Source organism: Heptranchias perlo, chromosome 19 (assembly GCF_035084215.1).
Source record: "Heptranchias perlo isolate sHepPer1 chromosome 19, sHepPer1.hap1, whole genome shotgun sequence".
In the NCBI taxonomy this organism is placed as follows: domain Eukaryota; kingdom Metazoa; phylum Chordata; class Chondrichthyes; order Hexanchiformes; family Hexanchidae; genus Heptranchias; species Heptranchias perlo.
In genome coordinates, this window is record NC_090343.1 from 39692858 (window position 1) to 39715171 (window position 22314).

At 42.6% G+C, this 22314-nt stretch overlaps 1 protein-coding gene across 1 annotated transcript in view; it reads right to left on the reverse strand.

The window, feature by feature from the left end:
• LOC137335353 (zinc finger protein 335-like) overlaps positions 1–22314 on the reverse strand; it is a 110734-nt gene that overhangs the window by 5732 nt on the left and 82688 nt on the right. The window contains exons 32-38 of the mRNA XM_068000686.1: positions 18798–18921; positions 16423–16617; positions 15678–15820; positions 9685–9800; positions 7767–7864; positions 7545–7619; positions 4111–4194 (exon numbers count right to left, since the gene is read on the reverse strand). Coding sequence (XP_067856787.1) covers positions 4111–4194; positions 7545–7619; positions 7767–7864; positions 9685–9800; positions 15678–15820; positions 16423–16617; positions 18798–18921 — 835 coding nt within the window. The remainder of the gene's footprint in view (positions 1–4110; positions 4195–7544; positions 7620–7766; positions 7865–9684; positions 9801–15677; positions 15821–16422; positions 16618–18797; positions 18922–22314) is intronic.

Sequence of the window (22314 nt, forward strand, 5' to 3'; positions counted from 1 at the left end):
GCTCTGTCACCTCATCAAAAAACTATCAGGTTAGTTAAATATGATTTGCCTATAACAAATCCGTGCAATCCACACTTGTCCAAGTGACTGCTAATTCTGTCCTGGATTATTGTTTTTAAAAGTTTCCCCACCACCGAGGTTGAACTGACTGGCCTGTAGTTGCTGGGTTTATCCTTACATCCTTTTTTCAACAAGGGTGCAACATTTGCAATTATCCAGTCCTCTGGCACCCCCCAGTATCTAAGGATGTTTGGAAGATTATGGCCAGCAGGTCCGCAATTTCCACCCTTACTTCCCTCAGCAACCTAGGACGCATCCCATCCGGACCGGGTGACTCATCTACTTTAAGTACAGCTAGCCTTTCGAGTATCTCCTCTATCAATTTTTAGCACATCCAGTATCTCAACTACACCTTCCTTTACTGAGACTCTGACAGCATCTTCTTCCTTGGTAAAGACAGATGCAAAGTACTCATTTGGTACCTCGGCCATGCATTCTGCCTCCATGAGTACATCTCCTTTTTGGTCCCTAATCGGCCCCACCCCTCCTCTTACTACCCGTTTACATGCCTGTAGAAAACTTTTGGATTCCCTTTTACGTTGGCAGCCAATCTATTCTCATACTCTCTCTTTGTCCCTCTCATTTCCTTTTTCACTTCCCCTCTGAACTTTCTATATTCAGCCTGGTTCTCACTTGCTTTGTCAACCTGACATCTGTCATAAGCCTCTTTTTTCTGCTTCATCTTACTCACTATCTCTTTTGTCATCCAGGGAGCTTTGGCTTTAGTTGCCCTCCCTTTCTCCCACTTGGGAATGTGCCTAGACTGTACCTGAACCATCTCTTCCGTAAAGACCGCCCATTGTTCAATTACAGTTTTGCCTGCCAATCTTTGATTCCAATTTACCCATGCTAGATCTGTTCTCATCCCACTGAAATTGGCCCTTCTCCAATTGAGTATTTGTACTTGAGTGGTCCATATCCTTTTCCATAGCTATTCTAAACCTTATGATACCATGATCGATGTTCCCTAAATGCTCACCCACTGACACTTACTCCACTTGGTCCGCTTCATTCCCCAGAATGAAGTCCAGCAATGCCTCCTTCCTTGTTGGGCCAGAAATGTACTGATCAAGAAAGTTCTCCTGAACACACTTCAAAAATTCCTCGCCATCTTTGCCCCTTATAGACTGGGACAGTAATAATATTAGGGTAGTTGAAGTCCCCCGTTATCACAACTCTATGGCCTTTGCACCTCTGTTATTTCACTGCAAATTTGCTCCTCTATCTCCTGCCCAACTAGTTGGTGGCTTATAGAATACACCCAGTAGTGTAATGGTACCTCTATGGTTTCTTAACTCTAACCAAAGTAGATTCTGTCCTTGACCCCTCCAGGACATCCTCTCTCTCCAGCACTGCAATATTCTCTTTAATCAATATTGCCACTCCCACCTCCTTTCTTTCCTTCCCTCCCCATCTTTCCTGAACACCTTGTATCCAGGAATATTTAGTACCCAATCCTGCCCTTTTTTGAGTCAGGTTTCCATTATCGCCACAACATCATATTCCCATGTGGCTAATTGCACCTGCAGCTCACCAACCCTGTTTACTACGCTTCATGCATTTACATACATGCACTGTAAACCAATCTTAGACCTTCTTGTATTCTCTCTTAGTCTGATCCCAATTAATACAGTACTATTTCTTACTCTAGTGCTATCTGTCTTTCCCAATCCTTTGTGCACCTTGTTTCTGCTTTTCAATGCTACATCCTGGCACCTATCCCCCTGCTAAATTAGTTTAAACGCACCCCCCCCTCGCAAACCTCCCCGCGAGGACATTGGTCCCAGCTCCGTTGAGGTGCAACCCGTCTGGCCTGTACAGGTCCCACCTCCCCCAGAACTGGTCCCAATGCCCCAGGAATCTGAAGCCCTCCCTCCTGCACCATCTCTCCAGCCACGCATTCATCTTCTCTATCCTCCTGTTTCTATACTTGCTAGCGCATGGCACAGGGAGTAATCCGGAGGTACAATATTAGTTGGAAATAATAAAACATTAAGTACTTCATGCGATTTGATTCTGGCTGAATTTAGAAACATAAGTTGGATATTTATTCAAGTATAGGCACTGCTGTATAATTAAAGAAAATGCTGCATTTTAAACATTGGAGTTACTTGAGCCCACACTGAAGGGTGGAAAAGCTCTTCTGTCTGCTGGCTGTGAGGATCCTACATGAAATGAGTTTGGACAGTTTCAATATAGTTCTTAGCAGGTGTGGGTACACAGTACAAACTATCCCAATTGATAATTTCATTCAGGCAGGCAACAGAATGGCTGTTATGGGAAATGGAAGAATGTCACATTAATGCAGTAGTGGCACCCTCATGGGTTAGGGCTGTGGCACATTGTTGGGACAGAGTGGAAGGAGGATTATTCTGCATCTAACTGCACTGTTCCTGTTCCTGTTCTGGGAGCATCTGACTCTGATACTTCAGTGCACAAAAATCAAAAAGCATTCCATTCTCCAGAACGAACATCCCTCACCTTCGTAAGCACAAAATAAAACTTGAGTTATTTTGCAAGCAGTACATTGGAGCACGATACACAGCATTACAGAGCTGTGGGGTACATATCTGCATTGCAATTCTCCATCTGACAAGTTTCCAATGGTGGCTGTGGTATCAGGTCAAGATGGCACAGAAGTCAGACTTGGTTGGGGCAAATGAGGAATTTAAGCAAGACCACATCACAGAGAGGTTGCGCCCACATCTCACGGCAGCTGGTTCGAGGTCAGGAAACTTCAGAATTAGGTGGTAACATTAGTGAACCAACCTACAGCGTCAAGAGTGGCAGGGCACAATGCTTTTTTCAATATCAATAAATGACATTCCTGCAGCACCCCTCATATACAGAAAGAGATGTCTCCAACTGTTTTATAAGGTGGTGAACAAAGAGTGAACATCAAGCAGGAGGGGGGAAGGGTTTGAGCGATGGTGTAGAGGGGGGCTAGGCAAAAGCATTGCCAAAGCGAAGGGATTGTAAGAGTTTTTCAAGGCAGTGAGGGAAGTGATGACACAGTGAGGCACTGAGGGAGGGACAAAGTGGTTGAAGGAGCAGCCGCGATGGTGCAGAGAGTGAGTAAGAGAAATGGAGGATGCCCACAGGGTCATAAGGCTGGAGAAAATGGCAGAGGTGGGTTGAATCAGTCCATGGATGGATTCAAACATGAAGCCGAGTCTAGGGCACACAAAGTCAGTGGAACTTGAAAGTGTGGGGGCGATGAGGACATGGACCTCAGGGTAGGTGTGTGAAGTCCTGGTCTGAGCAGTATAACTGGGTGGGGGAGGGGGACAAAGAGAAGAGCAGAGGTCAACTGGAGGACAATGATACTCAAGTTACATCCTCACTTCATCACCCTCCTCCCCCTACCCAGTGACCAATCGGAGCTGACTAGTGGAGGCAACTGTATGCCTCCTACAGGGAAAAGAGAAAATAATTTACATGTATAATGGGTAGATCGAGTACAAATTCCAAATCGGCCAACAAGGCCACTTCAAATCAATGACTTTTTCAGCAATACTTTTGTGCGAAGACATGAAAGCATAGGGGAATTGGGAAACACCTCAACTATTAGGCAGTTAGAGAACAACTAGAAATATGCATAAATTCCCTTCCTCCTCTTACCCACCTGAAAACAAGAGAACAGGCAAATGACATCTTCCCAGGCCACCGCTGATCCTAGAACCAGCTGCTAGGAGCTGCAAAAGTACCCATTTACTTTCTCATCTTGTTAACCAGAGTCTACTTTGTGATGTTGATTGAGGGATGATTGCTGATCAGGACACAAGGAAAATTCGCTCTACCTTCTTCGAATAGTGCCATGTGTTCTTTTACATCCATATGACAGCCAGATGAGATCGCGGTTTAACGTCTCAACTGAAAGATGGCATCCTTAACAATGTAGCACTCCCTCTGTACTGCACTGAAGCACCAGCTTAGATTATAAGTATACTCATGTCGTACTGCTCTATGCCATAGCATTTTGGCACACTTTATGCTGCATGTCTGTTCTTAACAATCTTCCAGTGCATATCACAATAGTTTGGCACCTACCTGAATGTGGTGACCTTCAGGGACAACTACATACTCCTGTGGAACAAGGTGTTGTACACCTTCCTGCGAAATGATGTATTGCACCTTCAGAGAATAGGAAAATGTCATAAGTTTAAGAATAGTACACAAATCTATGAAAAAAATGTCCAGTTATCTCTGTGAAATGCAAGACCTTCCTGAACCATTAATGAACGCAACATTTTACTTTGAATCCAACCTTTAAACCCAGTTTCCAAACTGTATGGAAGGTATGCAGCACAAGATAGCTTGAGATGGTGCTGATCTGCGACCATCCCCCATCCCTACTTTGAGAATCTAAAATTTGAGAATTTGTTAAGGGAAGGTCATGCCTGACTAACTTGATTGAATTTTTTGAGGAGGTAACAAGGAGGATCGATGAGGGTAGTGCATTTGATGTAGTCTACATGGATTTTAGCAAGGCTTTGGCAAGGTCCCATATGGTAGACTGGTCAGAAAAGTAAAAGTCCATGGGATCCAAGGGAAAGTGGCAAGTTGGATCCAGAATTGGCTCCGTGGCAGGAAGCAAAGGATAATGGTCGACAGGTGTTTTTATGACTGGAAGGCTGTTCCTAGTGGGTTTCCACAGGGCTCAGTACTAGGTCCCTTGCTTTTTGACTTAGACTTGATTTAGACTTAAATGTAGGGGGCATGATTAAGAAGTTTGCAGATGATACAAAAGTTGGCTGTGTGGTTGATAGTGAGGAAGACAGCTGTAGACTGCAGGAAGATATCAATGGACTGGTCAGGTGGGTAGAAAAGTGGCAAATGGAATTCAATCTGGAAAAATGTGAGGTAATGCATTTGGGGAGGGCTGACAAGGCAAGGGAATACACAATAAATGGGAGGATACTGAAGTGTAGAGGAACAGAGGGACCTTGGAGTGCATATCCATAGACTCCTGAAGGTAGCAGGACAGGTAGTTAAGGTGGTTAAGAAGGCATATGGAATACTTTCCTTTATTAGCTGAGGCACAGAATATAAGAGCAGGGAGGTTATGCTAGAACTGTATAAAACACAAGTTGGGCTACAGCTTGAGTACTAAGCACAGTTCTGGTCACCACATTACAGGAAAGATGTGATTGCATTCGAGAGGGTACAGAGGAAATTTACGAGGATGTTGCCAGGACTGGAGAATTTTAGCTATGAGGAAAGATTGGATAGGCTGGGGTTGCTTTCTTTGGGACAGAGAAGGTGGAGGGGAGATTTATTTGAGGTGTATATAATTATGAGGGGCCTAGATAGAATGGATAGGAAGGACCAATTTCCCTTAGCAGAGAGGTTAATAGCCAGGGGGGCATAAATATAAAGTAATTGGTAGAAGGATGAGAGGGGAGTTGGGGAGAAATTTTTTCACCCAGAGGGAACTCACTGCCTGAAAGGGCGGTCGAGGCAGAAACCTTCAGGGCATTTAAAAAGTACTTGGATATGTACTTGAAGTGCCATAACCTACAAGGCTATGAACCAAGAGCTGGAAAATGGGATTAGGCTAGATAGCTCTTTTTCAGCTGGAACAGACACGATGGGCCGAGTGGCCTTCTTCTGTGTCGTAAATTTCTATGGTTTTATGATTCCACCACAGATCTGCTGGAAATGAACAATACTTCAAGGGGCATTTAATGCAACTGAAATAATTCAAAAATGAGGCTCTAAGGTCTCCCCTTTCATAGCCAGTTTACATAAGATTGAGGAGAGAAGGTGCAATATCACTCCATGGGGCCATTTTAACTTTTATCGCCGGACAAATGACAAGTGATAGAGAATCAGCAGCCCGCTTTACACCTCACCCGATTTTCTTCTCCATTGACTTCTATATAAGCCACCCCACTATATAGTGCACAACAGCAGAACTTGGCAAACCTCCCTCCAATTTTTCCTTTTCACACCGATGCACAGATCGTCAGGTTCGACTCAACACTGTCCCACAACACAACTCAGCAATTTAACATACAAGGAATCTCAAGTCTGAACTTGCTGCTGCCCTCAGATATTTGTCATGTGTTCAATGTCAAGGACCACTCCTGTAAATAAGCATGTGCTCCCTATGAATCTAAGTGTGACCTTATATGCACAATACCAGGTCAAGTAGTATTTCGCAGAACACTGTTGGCATTATAATTTGCTCACCGGAAATGGGGGAAGAAGGGTTTTTAAAAGATCAGGGCACAGACACCAGTCAGTCAGTCAGGCAGCAGCAGGCTCCAAGTGTAGAACCTCTGCCCTGTTCAGGGAGAGTTCGGGCTTTTTACATTAAGTAAAGGGCCCATCGAAGTGTTCTTGATTTTTGTAGCAGTATGCTAACAGAAGCTGAACTGATTGTGCCGAGTGACTTTCATTGCACTCACCGTTCTCTACATGTTAACTACTGTCCAATAAAGCAGCTTACAAACCGAACCGAACAACGCCTTGCCTAGTGTTAACTCGGTGCGCCTTCAGAGAGATTAAAGGAGTACACGTGCTTAAAACATGGAGATCCGTTCCCGATCACAAGGGAGTTTCATCGTCACACTGCCAGCAGATATTGCATCCTGGGAGTCAACTTCTGTAGGGAAGTAGTCGCTTTAGACTGACACCACTGAATCGGAGCAGATATCTGCAGCAGATCCAAATTCGTAACAGTCCGTAATGCAAAATTTACACACCAGGTTGAGTACATCCAATGGAGGAGTCACAGGCTCACCACCATGTCGATATAATAGGAAGAACTGAACCGCCCAAAAGTACAGAGCTGCCAAACGAAAGATGCAATGACACTCGGCTAGCTGAAAAAACTAACACTCACATCCCCTGCAATTAGCTCTATCTCTAAACAGGTTCTCAATGACATCTTCCTTGATTGAGTGAGCATCAAAGGTCATTAATACCATTTGCTGATACCTGCACGTCAGCACCTAACTTTTCAGAGCCCTTTGTTGCATACATTGGACCATACAGATTTCACAGCAGTTGAGCACAGCACTTGAAGCTATCTCTAAAATCCAGCCTGACATGTGAATGTGGATTCTCAGAGAAGCCAAGTCTGCAGTGATCAATTAAAAATAGTACCCTCACAAGTCTCAATAATAAATCGTATATGGTATAATCATTTCTAATGACATTAAACGGGACAGATTTCAGAATTGCCCTCCCGCACTCTCCCACTCCATGGAGCTTCAGCTGAACCATTGAAATCAATTCCATAAAATGTTAACACACTGTATTTGGCAAACTAACTGGTATACACATTTTATATGTAAAGTAAGAATCCTAATACTAGTCAGTATTGTTACGATGTTTACATACCAAAGTTTAGAGACCTCCTTCAGTGTGCATGGAGTACTGCTGGAGTTTAGTTGGCTAAAATTGGACAGTTTACCAGGTGCAGGTTGGGGAAGTATATATAAAAAATAAGGAACAGTAAGATACGCAAATGTTACCTGGTTATCTGCTGTAACTAAATGTTGAACGGTCTGTCCGTCAGATGTTATGTGTTGAATGTATGTCGTCTCATCCTGAATGAAGGAGGGGGGAGGAAAAAAGACTTCAAAACTTGGTAGTAAAAAGGCGCAGGAACTGAGAAGCAATTTGAAGGAGCGACTGGAATATATTGCTGCCCACTCATTTAAGTTGCAGGGTCGTGAACAGAGCTTGGCACCAACCTGGTCAGAAATGGACTGCTCCTGGGCTACTATGATGTGGTCCTGGGCCAATGCCTGGAATCGGTCTGGTGTAATAACAGTCTCATCTGTCTGTAGAGCTGCACATTGGATACAAACAGTTTTCTCTGGTAAGCAGAGGGCTCACAGAATCAGATATCAGTCCTATTGCAAAGAAAATCTGTGCTTCTGAAATAAAAATAGAAAAATGCAGAGCAGCATCTGGACAAAAGAGCATGCAGGGCTCCTGAATGGCTCAGCAAGTTTACACAGTGAGTTGTTGCACGACACAGGGCAACAAGATGCCACGTTCAATCCTGTGCGTGAGTTAGCTGATCTCAACCACAACTCTTTCAGGGGTTCTACAACTGGCCTCAGCATCCCTAATTGAAACGAGGGGGGGAAAAAACCCCCCCAAAAAATTAGCCAGGGTTTCCACTTCTGATCGTTATTCAATGACTCCCCCCCTGAAAATGAGCGTGTCAGGTGAATACAGGATTAAGCTCAGTTATGATGCCAATCACAGTCAAATAAAGGTCACTTGCATAAGGTGCCCTTGGGAACCGTACCCCAAGCATGGAGTCAAAGGGGAGGGGAGCATAGTGGTGAGAAAAAGAAATCTATAGAAATTATTGTTTCAGCTGGTTGATGGCTTGAAACAATGTGATACTTGGAAAAAAAATGGCACAAGAGTTGTACAGGCAAAAGGTACTAAAATTAGCTTCTGGCAGAAAAACAGAAGAAATGTTATATTTCAGCAAACAATAATGGTTTGTACATTTCAATGAACGTGGCCTATACTCTCAAGCAACTTTTGGTTTAATTGTGGGTCTGATCTTGTATTGCATACTTTTAAAAAAAAATCACATCTGATCTTTCTGGTTCAATCATATAGCATATCGTTTTTAGGAACTAGAAATGTCAGATTCTTAAAATAGCATGTTAATCAGATTTAAGATTTTTGTTTAAACAATGAGCGATGTCAACATCACTGGGGATGGGATGGCTGAGACGAGTTAGTGAACTCGACAGTACTAGACATGAGTTAAAGTCAATCAAGTAAAGAGATATAGTGGCCTTGGAAAAGGTCGAGAGGAGAGCTACGAGAATGATTCCCAACTTTAAGAACCTCAGCTACTCAGATAGGCTCAAGGATCGTGGTCTATTTACTTTAGAGCAGCGTAGACTTAGAGATGATCTGATAGAGGTCAAGAAAATAATTGAAGGGCTGGATAATGTGCCTATTGATAGATTATTCCAGTTTAACAGATTGGGGAGGACCAGGGGACATGAGTTTAAACTCTGGAAGAGAAGGAATAGACTGGATGTTAGGCAGTTGTTCTTCTCCCAGAAAAGTAGTGAGCCTCTGGAATATATTGCTGGCTGGTATGGTGGGTGCTGACTCTCTGCCTTCAAGAGGGCGCTGGACTGGTTTCTGACAGGGGCAGAGATTGCATCATATAGAAGTGTCTTTATAGTTAACACTTGGTCCCATGTGATCTCCTGGACTGGTTTCGATCGGCTGAGGGGGTCAGAGAGGAATTTTAGAGTTTTTTTCCCCCCTTATTGGCCCTGGGATTTTTCTCTTTTTTTTTGGTCTCTCCCTGGAGATTACATGGCTGGGTGGTGGTGGTGGTGGGGCGGGGGCAGTAGTAGGAAGTGTTCAGCGATGATGCTCCAGCCATCATGGTGGGAGGCAGGCTTGATTGGCAGGAAAAGATCAGCTGGTCCATCAATTTCATATGTTAATGATCCTTTCTTTGGGGTACTTTGGTTCAATTAGTTCACATCATTGGGCTCCGTGAGTCCATCGATCCCATTTCCCCAACACTTACTGTGTAAGCAAAAATATTTAAGATAATTGTGTTAGCTAATTTCTGAAAAGACGACAGCCTGGACTGGCAGGTGCTTTGTAACTTACTGATCGCTTCGTCATCACTGTTCAGAATAATGTGCTGCTGCCGGGGCTTCTTCTGCTGAGAGTCAGAACTGTGCAGTCGCTCAATGTGAAACTTTAGGTGGCCATTTCGATTAAACCTTTATTTTCAAAACAAAAAATTATGGAAATTACGAGAAGATGATTTTTTGTTGAAGACAAATTTTTAAAAGGAATTTACTTTTGAGGGAATTAACCAATCCCCCTATATACCAGCTGGATTTGGTTACTTAGCCCCTTTTTTTCCAGCACTGCTTTGTTAAAAAAAAAAGACTCTAATTTAAGAGGATTTGCAAGTCAAGACTTTAAAAAAAAACTGTTGAGGATTAGTAATGAACCTACTGCTTAGCTTTCCAAAATGTGGATAAATCTAAGAGAATATAATTAATAATTTGGTCAATTATAATCAATGGTATCATTTATAATCAAAAATTATGCCATTAAAATTCACTATGGATTTGACCTTTACATTCAGGGTTACAATACTCAATAGGGTATTGAGTACTGAGTAAAGAACTATCAAGCAGTTAAGAATTAACCAGTTTTGAACATTTATAAACAGCCTTTTAATCTTTCAACACACAGTTAGATCGAGTTTCATACTTCTAAAATGATTAAAGAAACAGGGACCAAATGCATTTTAATGGTCACTTTATAACTGCAATATTGTCAGAGTCCTGCAGGGGGCAATGCTGAACTTCAGAAATCATTGTTCTCATTACAATAATACTGCATTGAAGCACTGAGCGCACAAGGAACTGCATAAAATACGTACGAACATACGAATTAAGAGCACGAGTTGGCCATTCTGCCCCTCGAGCCTGCTCTGCCATTTGATAAGATCATGGCTGATCTGATTGTGACCTCAAACCTACTTTCCCATCTACCTACTATAACCTTTGACTCCCTTGTTAATCAGGAATCTATCTAACTCAGATGACACCTCTATATAACCTAATTATCCAGAAGAGAAGGGAAGAGATATAATGAGGCACATGGATGAATCAGCATCCATATCAAACAAACAGTTAGGGTGCTAAAGTAATAATTGGATATTTGGAACCAGTGTGGTGGGGGCGGGGTGAGAGTAAGAAAATGTAAGTATTGAGGCGACTTAGGCAAGAAATGCCACACATTTAGTATGAATAGAACTTTGCAGCTCTTTAGCCCTTCCCAAAGTGCCCCCTGAGCATTTAGAAAAATAATGAATTTAACCGGTGGAATGTCAACATCCAGAGACCTCCGGGGGATGGAAAAAAAATCAGAGGGCAAGCTGTGGCCTTGTGATTGGGTAACAGCAATACTGATGGAAGATTAGGTGCACGTTCCCTCCACCCCCTTGGTGCATGATCCACTGCGTTCAGGGCAAGGTAAGGAAGAAAGCCTTTTTTCAAAAGAAACGGGTATGAATCCTCAGATAAAAACAAAAGTTCATTGCTTTTGGCACTGATGTATCCCCTGTGACATTGTTCACAGTACTGATGCTGTGAGCTTTTGTAGATATTTACCTGATCACTCTGACCGACCAGTAACTCTGAGGTGGTATACTTTGAATGGGAGAAAAGCTGGGTGATGTGGAAGAGCAGAGGGATTTCGGGTTCAGTATTTTGTCCCCCTGATGCCAGGGTGAAGGACATCACTGAACAAGTGGAAAAGCTCCTGGAAAGGGAGGCAGAGCAGCCAAAAGCCAAGGTCCACGTTGGAACAATGCCAGAGATAGAAGATAGAAGTATGATTGAGGTCTTGCAGAAGGAGGTTAAGGAGTTGGGCACTAGATTTAAAAACAGGACCTCAAGGCTGGTAATCTCCAGATTGTTTCCTGTGCCACACACTGGGCAGACTAAGGAGAGGACAATTAGGAAGGTCAATGCGTAGCAGGTGCAGGAGGGAAAGGGGCACTGGAGCTAGTTCTGGAACAAAGAACGGCCTTCACTTGAGCCTATCACGCCAACATCCTTACAAAGGACAAATGGAGCACAGGGTGGAGGATTTAAACTAATATTGCAGGGGGTGGGGATGATAAAAGCCTAAGTTTGAGACTGGAGGGAGAGCAGGATAAATAAAATTGTTGCAATAGAAGCAGAAGTTACAGAAAGCCTAGAGGAGTATTAAAAAGTGCAGGGATGAAATTAAAAAGGAAATTAGGAAAGCAAAGAGAGGACATGAAAAAAATATTGGCAAGTAAAATCAAGGAAAACCCAAAGATGTTTTATAAATACATTAAGAGCAAGAGGATAACAAAGGAAAGAGTAGGGCCTATTAGAGACCAAAAAGGTAACCTGTGTGTGGAGGCAGAAGATGTGGGTATGGTTCTTAATGAATACTTTGCATCTGTCTTCACAAAAGAGAGGGACAATGCAGACATTGTAGTTAAGGAGGAGGAGGAGTGTGAAATATTGGATGGGATAAACCTAATGAGAGAGGAAGTATTAGGGGGGGATTAGTATCTTTGAAAGTAGATAAATCACTACTAAAGGGCCAGATGAAATGTATCCCAGGCCATTAAAAGAAGCAAGGGAGGAAATAGCGGAGGCTCTGATCATCATTTTTCAATCCTCACTGGATACAGGAGTGGTGCCGGAGGATTGGAGGACTGCTAACGTTGTACCATTGTTTAAAAAGGGAGCGAGGGATAGACCGAGAAATTACAGGCCAGTCAGTCTAACCTCGGTGGTGGGCAAATTATTGGAATCAATTCTGAGGGACAGGATAAACAGTCACTTAGAAAGGCACAGAGTAATCAAGGACAGTCAGCGTGGATTTGTTAAGGGAAGGTCGTGTCTGACTAACTTGACTGAATTTTTTGAGGAGGTAACAAGGAGAGTTGATAAGTGTAGTGTACATGGATTTTAGCAAGGCTTTTGACAAGGTCTCACATGCCAGACTGGTCAAAAAAGTACAAGCCCACAGGATCCAAGGGAGAGTGGCAAGTTGGATCCAAAATTGGCTCAGTGGCAGGAAGCAAAGGGTAATGGTCGACGGGTGTTTTTGTGACTGGAAGGCTGTTTCCAGTGTGGTGCCGCAGGGCTCAGTATTAGGTCCCTTGCTTTTTGTGATATATATTAATGATTTGGACTTAAATGTAGCGGGCATGATTAAGAAGTTTGCAGATGGTACAAAAATTGGCCGTGTGGTTGATAGTGAGGAGGAAAGCTGTAGATTGCAGGAAGATATCAATGGACTGGTCAGTTGGGTAGAAAAGTGGCAAATAGAATTCAATCCGGAGAAGTGTGAGGTAATGCACTTGGGGAGGGCAAACAAGGCAAGGGAGTCACAATAAATGGGAGGATACTGAGAGGTGTAGAGGAAGTGAAGGATCTTGGAGTGCATGTCCACAGATCCCTGAAGGTAGCAGGACAGATAGATAAGGTGGTTAAGGTGGTATACGGAATACTTTCCTTTATTAGTCGAGGCATAGAATATAAGAGCAGGGAGGTTATGCTGGAACTGTATAAAACTGGTTAGGCCACAGCTTGAGTACTGTGTACAATTCTGGTCAACACATTACAGGAAGGATGTAATTGCACAAGAGAGGGTACAGAGGAGATTTACAAGGATGTTGCCAGGACTGGAGAATTTTAGCTATGAGGAAAGATTGGATAGGCTGGGGCTGTTCTCTTTGGGACAGAGGAGGCTGAGGGGTGATTTAATTGAGTCATAGAGTCATAGAGTTATACAGCACGGATAGAGGCCCTTCGGCCCATCGTGTCCGCGCCGGCCATCAGCCCGGTCTACTCAATTGAGGTGTACAAAATTATGAGAGGCCTAGATAGAGTGGATATAAGGACCTATTTCCCTTAGCAGAGAGGTCAATAACCAGGGGGCATAGATTTAAAGTGACTGGTAGAAGGATTAGAGGGGAGCTGAGGAAATTTTTTTTCACCCAGACGGTGCTAGGGGTCTGGAACTCACTGCCTGAAAGGGTGGTAGAGGCAGAAACCCTAACCCATTTAAAAAGTACCTGGATGTGCAACTGAATTGCCGTGACCTACTAGGCTACGGACCAAGTGCGGGAAAGTGGGATTAAGCTGGGTGGCTCATTTTCGGCCGCGTGGACACGATGGGCTGAATGGCCTCTTCTGTGCCATAAATTTTCTTTGATTCTATGATTCTAAGTATAGATGAGAAAATATTACCAGAGAAGAAAGGAAAAGAAAGAGGCTTTGTGGTAGTAGGAGATAAAACCCCCCCACCCCCACTGTTGTAGCAGGGGCAAGGGATATCAAAAAATTAAATGAGAAAACCAGGATAGAAAATTAAGGATCAATGTTCCCAAAAAAAAAGTCAGGATTGAGTTAGGATGTCCTATTAGGTTCCATTAAGATAGAATCCATATTGATTGAGTTAAGAGAGTAGGAGTAAAGGGCAGTTTCTCAGAGTGGTTGGACATGGGTAACAGTGTCCTACAGGGTTCTGCTCTGTTCACTGTGAACATCAATGATTTGGATACAAGGCTCAAAGGAGTGGTGTCTAAAGTTGCAGAAAATACTAAAATAAGCATTGTAAATAATTCTGAGGACCAAGGGAAGCTGCAAGGAGACATCGATAAGATGGTGGAATGAACAAAAAAATGTGACAGATGGAATTTAATTTCAGTAAATGTGAAGTGCTAAATTTTGGTTTAAAAAATTTACACTTTGAATGGGGGAAAAGCTGAGTGATGTGGAAGAGCAGAGGGATTGGGAGGGTTCACATTCACATGACGTTAAAAGCAGCACCTCAAGTGGATTAGGTCATAAAAAGCTGATGGAATATAGGTTTTATGGTAAGAAGCATAGAATATATAAATGCTAGAATGCTAGTGAATTTGTATAAAACCTTAGTAAGACCACAGTTGGAGTACTGTTTGCAGTTTAGGCTCCACGTTGTAGGATGTTGAGACAATGGAAGGGATACAGCACAGATTCACTAAGATGCTGCCTGGTATGAAGAAATACAAATAGAAGAAAAACTTAAAAAATTGGGGCTGTTTTTGTTAGAATACAGGGGATTAAGGAGTGATTTGATAGACATGTTTAAAATTATGACAGGGTGGGACAGAATAGATAAAAACAGACTTTCCTGTGATTGAAGGGTCTAGAACAGGGGGACATAGATATAAGATTAAATGTAAGAGATTTAGTATTGAGAGCAGGGGAAGCTTTTTTTATATACAGAGAGGATTACAAGGCTGCAGACTGCACTAGCAGAATTAGTGATTGAAGCAGCAACTGTGTCAACATTGATCAACAGGTTTGATAGTTAGTTAAAGGAAAGGGGAATAAAGGGATCTGGAAACAGAGCAGGCAAAGGGATTAGGACTACTGCTTATGTGGAGGGCAAGCACAAATACAGATTGGTTGGGCCAAATGGCCTGTTTCCGAAATGTAGTTTCTATGTAATTTTATGACTAGCAAACATTATTTATATTATGTATAATTAATACATGCGGTATATATTATAAATGTGCCTTAGTCTAGTAAACAAATAAATCAATCTCTGTTCCCAACCCATCCTAGCCACACCCCTCCAAGGCCTCTAAGATTTAGGCCTCTAAGATTTAGGCCTCTGTATGTCGGCTTGCTCATAAATCATAATCTCAGGGTTATAGGAGGTCCAAGCATTTCTACATCGGCCTCTTCATAAAATCAAGTTCCAGGCTTGTCCAAGCTCATTCTGCCATTTTATTCTGAGGAGCTGAGCAAAATGCACATTATAATAAAAGCCACCTACTACAAATAGCCTTCCTTAGAGTCTAGACAAAGACTTATAGCAACTGATTTTTTTTTTGGTGATTAATAATACTGCAAAACAAACAACCAATGAAGCATGAGTGAGAGAGAGAGAGACCTAATCATTTATTTTAACTTCCCGGTCACTAAAGGTTGGATGAGGGAAAGAGGGAGAGAAGGTACGAAGGTCTCAACAACATATGTAGAATGAAATCTTTGGCATCAATTGTACAGTTGTGTGTGAAGTCTAGTGGGTGAACGATTTACCTCTGTCCACAAATATCACAGGCAAAAGGCTTCTCATTTGTGTGTGTCAGCAGGTGCCGTCGAAGATCCTTCTTGTTCTTGGATGCGAAACTGCACTGGTTACATTTGTGAGGTCTCAGGTTAGAATGTTGCAGCATATGATTCTGAAAGCAGGAGAGATTCTTACATTACAAAGAGACACAATCAGACTAAAATAAGTTTACACAGATATAGAAACACATCACAAGCAAGTTACCCAAGAACATGCACAGTACTTTTGGTGAGCCCTGGACAGCACATCCAAGATCAGAAAGAGAGAGAGAGAGTGTGTGTGTGTGTGTGTGTGTGTGTGTGTGTGTGTGTGTGTGTGTGTGTGAGAGAGATGGGCAGCGGCGAGGAGACAAATGGGAGTGAAAAACACAGGGTGCACATCCTACATCTTACCATTTCATGCCACAGTGCATTGGTGCACCAGTGTACAGTGCTACCACTCTGCCTCTGATGAAGTCTACCTAATTAACATCTGAAGTCTACAGCCATGGGCGCATCAAATATGCTGAGGTATAATTACTAGCTCATGTAACACTGAAAGGGACCAAGTTCCGAATTAGTGAAAATCTGAGAAACTTTGTAAATCAGGCAAAAAGTAAAAACAGCGAAGTGCTGATTGGGCCCTTGATTCAGCCAGCTGATAAACGGCCTCAACACCCAAGTGCTGAGACACTGAAAACGGTCTGGAAATAAGGAACTGGACAGGAATACTTACTCGGACTTCCGGCCACGTACTGGCCACAAAGTTACAATCAAGACACTTGAAGCCCTGCTCCCCTGCATGTGCTCTCTTGTGACTCTCCATCTCTGCTCGGCCGTGGAATGACGCAGTACATATTTTACAGGAAAACTTCTTCATTGATGACTGCAGGCTTGAATCAACTGGCGGAGATGTGATGTCGCCAGCGAACTGGGAAATTAGAAAAAAAATTTTAGAATTTTTAACTTTCCCCTTTTGACGGGGGAAGGAGCCCAGGGTTGGGTGGTTCTGGATCACCGCCCGGGCTGGTCTGAAGTCACTGGCCCTCAATGCAATGAATGGAGCCACTTTTGAGATACAAGCAGCTTCTCTGCAATAGTGAGTCACGGGAGCACACGATCTGATGTAGCAGATCTCCACTGTGGCAAAAAAGATTGATGTTTTGGAAAAAATTGTCAAGGAATAGTTATTTCTAAATATTATGTACAAAAATTTAACGAAAAAGTACTCCCTTCAAGTTTTTGTCCCATTTAGTCAGTCATCTTCATGTGTCCCCCAAAATGGTACGGTGCAAGTGGCTACTTGCCCATGCCCAGCATCACTTACAGCTTGGAGTTCATCCACAGGGGTACTCATCACCAGACAAGTGAGTTTTAGCTTGATGATATTACCTGTGACTTAAACTCAGACTACAAAAATGTAAAATCAGTACCTCAACAGGTAATCCTCTGTCCTGTTTAAACCCTTATTGCTAGTTGGCAGCTGTAAGGCAGGAGGAAGAGGAATTAAGCGATATTCAAAGCTGGTTTAATCTGGTCCAGTTTTGAAAGGAATACCCTATCTACATGCAACTAACATGTATTCAGCTTTCTTTTAAACTTCAAAACTAAAAGCCTTTGGGGTGGCACAGCACATTGGAGCACCATTGCAAGGTACCAGAGTCTGAAGATGGCAGAGTGGCATGGTACAGTCACCTACAGTGCATCAGGCATAACAAGTACTATGCTGTCAATTTTTGTCCTTTGATTCATTATTATGATTTTAAATCCTTCAAACCAACACTCCTACAGAGGCAATGGAATAACTTGTCCTTTGGTGCCATGAAGTACTTTGAACAGAAATGATAAAAGTGGATCTCCCATGGAGCTGCTCATGGTAAGTTGGAGGATATGCCGTCTTACAATGGCAGGAGCATTATAACATGTAACTCACAGCGTATTATACAATATGGAGGGGAGTGTTTATGTCTCAATAGCCCCTTCCCAATGGAAGGAAGTGGCTGCCTTGAGAAAAGCTGTCTGTTGTGATCATGGAACCATTTTCAACCCATTCGGTCCCGTTTAGACGCACGAAATGCACTCCCTTTGGGGACTGGGAAGGAGTATTTAAAATAGCCACATCCAGAGGTCAATTAAAAGCTAATTCCTGTTGAGGGAAGTTTGCCTCTAGATTGGCAGTTGCTTGTAAATCCTACCTTCTCTCTGAGAAACCAGCAACCTGTTACTACTTTCTCTGTACTATTTGTTTTTAATATTGCTCAGTTGTGTTTTGTTGCTGTTTTATGAATATGATATTTGAGCCAATCTGGTGCAAATGTGACAAACATGGTAGATGCAAGACTTATTTGTTCAATCTATAAAATACAAGTTGTATAGGTAAAAGATGATTTTATCACATAGGCAAGTCTTGTTACCCTACTGCCTCACTGCTCAAGCATTGTGTCAAACCCAAAATATGACCACAGCAACTATGGGCTCAATCTGTACATTCACTGACTGGGTATGTTAGAATCAGATATAATCTAGACTTTCTAGCTAGCTAATTAATGTTCCTTCACTATCCAGTGCCTTCATTTAAAGGAATGATATTGAAGCTGGATGGTAGAGTAGATAACTGCAAGTGTAATGTGTAATTTATGTTTTTTTTTTAAAAATGTCACTCTCAGGATGTGGAAGTTGCTGAGAAGATGGTGGTGGTGAACGTTCATCTTGAACTGCTGCAGTTTGTGTGGTATTGTTTGTAGAGGTTTGATACAACTGAGTGCCCTGCTCGGACACTTCAAAGGGCTATTAAGAGTCAACCGTTGGTGTGGGACTGGAGTCACAAATAGGCCAGATCGAGTAAGGACAGCAGATTTCCTTCCCTAAAGAACATTAGTGAACCAGTTGGGTTTTATGACAATACAAGGTCACTTTTACTGATACCAGCCTTTTATTTCATTTTTTTGAAAATCTGGAATTCAAATTCTCAAACTGCCATGGTGGAATTCAAACTCATTCTCTGCATTACTAGTCCAGTAACATAACCAATGCACAACCCTGGTGACTCAGTCTCTGATTAAGAGACAGTGCAGAGAAAACTGATGGAGAGGACAGTGTGGGACCACATACCTCAATCTGCTGAAACTGGTTCCCCTGCATGTTTGTCGTCATGATGAAGCGACCATGGTGCTGTTTTAACTCGTCACCACTCACGACTACAGTGTGAGCCACATCCCCACTGCCATCTGAGCCACTGAGGAGGGAAGATATAGTAAACTCAAGCAGTTAAACAGGTTTACATCGATGCCTGCAGGAAATGCACCACAGAATCATACAGTCACTATTATATTCAGGGCAATGTTGAGATTTTTTATTTCATACTCCCAAGTTTTGAAGTTGCATCTTGTATGGGGTGGAGCACACTAGTGAAGCTTGAAAAATAAGAACTGGCAGATTCAACAACCTTTTATTATTTGTTTTTTTTTAAAAAATAAAAATTTCACCACACCATACCCAGTAGGCACTCCACTTATATAGTGCAAGTGATGAAAAATAGATGCAAACTTGTGGCATTTGAGCCTTGTTTCCCCAATTCTCATCCCTGCCCCCAAACATAGGAGTTCGGTTATTCACTTTATTAGCTGCAGATGCAGCTGGGTCAGTATGTGTGATATTGTTTCTCAATGAAGTCCCCATCATCATCATTTATAACCACATAGAAATATTCAAAAAAAACAATAGAAATAGAGAGAGGAAACAAAATAGAACATGCTGTTGTTAGCTGTTGTAACCATTTAATTTTAAATGGACCATTGAGTACAGGTTGCTTTCTTTAAAAGCAAGAATACATGTTCGGAACCATCACACAATCCCAAATGAGAATATACAACTAGGGTCTCTTGGTCTTTCCTTGTTCCTGTTTATGCTGGTCAGAGGCAGGCCAGGAGCAGATATACGCGTTAACAGATCTCTCCAGTAACATGAAGTGAGCTGAAGGACTCTGAGCAGCGCTCTGATTCAGTATCACTGGGGAAAAGTTTTTACACCAACTCACAAGCTGCCTCTAATCTGAACAGCTACAAGAAAGGATCAAGGATGGACCAAGGGACCAGCAGTACACAGATTATCTTTTTAACAAAATCTACAGGAAAAGGGGTAACCATGAAATCTGTGGGGAGTGCAGCCAGAGCCAGATTGGGTCAGGGTGGGGGGGGGGGGGGGGGGGAGAAAGATCAGGAGAGCAATAGCAATAGGGGATTCCATAGTTAGGGGAGCAGACAGCCGTTTTTGCGGCCGCAGACATGATTCCAGGATGGGATATTGCCTCCCTGGTGCCAGGGTCATGGATGTCACTGGGCGGCTGCAGAACATTCGGTGGGGGGGGTGGGAGGGGGGGAGGGGGAGAAGAGAGTGTGAACAGCCAGAGGTCATGGTCCATATCTGTACCAACGACATAGGTAGAAAGAGGGATGTGGTCCTGCAGGCAGAGTTTAAGGAGTTAGGAGTTAGGAAAGAGATTAACAAGCAGGACCTCAAGGGTAGTAATCTCTGGATTATTCCCAGTGCCACGTGCTAGTGAGTATAGAAATAGGAGGATAGAGCAGATGAATGTGTGGCTGGAGAGATGGTGCAGGAGGGAGGGCTTTAGATTTCTGGGAGAGGTGGGACCTGTACAAGCCGGACAGGTTGCACCTCAACAGGGTTGGGACCAATATCCTTGCGGGGAGGTTTGCTGGTGCTTTTGGGGAGGGTTTAAACTGACATGGTAGGGGAATGGGAACCTGAGGGGAGATTCAGAAGGGAGAGTAATAAAGCTGGAAGTGGAAGGCAGAAAAGTAGTAAGCGAAATTGGAAGACAGCAGAAACAAAGGCCAGCAGCAAATAAGGTCAAAATAGGAAAAAAATGTTGAAAAGGCAAAATTAAAGGCACTTTATCTGAACGCATGCAGTATTCGCAACAAGGTAGATGAATTGACCTCACAAATAGAAGTAAATGGGTCTGATCTAATTGCCATTACAGAGACGTGGCTGCAGGGTGACCAAGGCTGGGGACTCAATATTCAAGGATATTCAACATTTAGGAAGGACAGGCAAAAAGGAAAAGGAGGTGGGGTAGCGCTGTTAATAAAGGATGAGATCAGTACAATAGTGAGAAAGAATCTTGGCTCAGAAGATCAAGATGCAGAATCAGTTTGGGTGGAGCTAAGAAACAGCAAGGGGCAGAAAACATTGGTGGGAGTTGTTTATAGGCCAAATAGTAGTGGTAATTTAGGGCACGGTATAAAGCAGGAAATTTGAAGTGCATGTAACAAGGGTAATACAGTGATCATGGGGGACTTTAATCTACATATAGAATGGGCAAACCAAATCAGCACTAATATCGTGGAGGACAATTCCTGGAATGTTTACGAGATGGTTTTCTAGATCAGTATGTTGAGGAACCAACGAGGGAACAGGCTATTTTAGATCTAGTATTGTGCAATGAGAAAGGGTTAATTAATAATCTTGTTGTAAAGGAACCCTTAGGGAAGAGTGACCATAAAATGACAGAATACTTCATTAAGTTTGAAAGTGATGCAGTTCAATCCGAAACTAGGGTCTTAAATCTAAACAAAGGAAACTATGAAGGTATGAGGCGCAAGTTGGCTGTGGTTGATTGGGGAACTACATTAAAAGGTATGAAGGGAGTCAGGCAATGGCTAGCATTTAAAGAATTAATACATAATTTGCAACAAATATATATTCCTTTAAGGCACAAAAACCCAGCAGGAAAAGTGGTCCAACCAGGGCTAACAAGAGAAATTAAAGATTGTATTAAAATCAAAGAAATAGGCACATAAAGTTGCCAGAAAAAGCAGTAAGCCTGAGGATTGGGAGCATTTTAGAATTCAGCAAAGGAGGACCAAGAAATTAATAAAGAAAGGGAAAATAGAATACGAGAGTAAACTAGCGAGAAACATAAAAACGGACTGTAAAAGCTTCTATAGGTATGTAAAAAGGAAAAGACTGGCGAAGGCAAATGTGGGTTCCTTACAAACAGAGACGGGAGAATTTATAATGGGGAATAAGGACATGGCAGAAAAATTAAACAAATACTTTGTGTCTGTCTTCACAGAAGAAGACACAAAACCCCCCCCAGAAATACTAGAGAATCAAGGGTCTGGCAAGAATGAGGAACTGAAAGAAATTAGTATTAGTAAAAAAATAGTACTAGAGAAATTAATGGGACTGAAAGTCGATAAATCCCAAAGGACCAGATGACCCACATCCCAGGGTTTTGAAAGAGGTGGCTATAGAGACAGAGATAGTGGATGCATTGGTTATCATCTTCCAAAATTCTATAGATTCTGGAACGGTTCCTACAGATTGGTGGGTAGCAAATGTAACCCCACTGTTTAAGAAAGGAGGGCGAGAGAAAACAGGGAACTACAGACCTGTTAGCCCTGACATCAGGGAAAATGCTAGAATCTATTATAAAGAATATGATAACAGGACACTTAGGATTTGGCAGAGTCAACATGGATTTATGAAAGGGAAATCATGTTTGACAAACCTATTGGAGTTCTTTGAGGATGTAACTATTAGAATAGATGAGGGGGAACCAGTGGATGTGGTGTATTTGGATTTTTGGAAGGCTTTCGATATG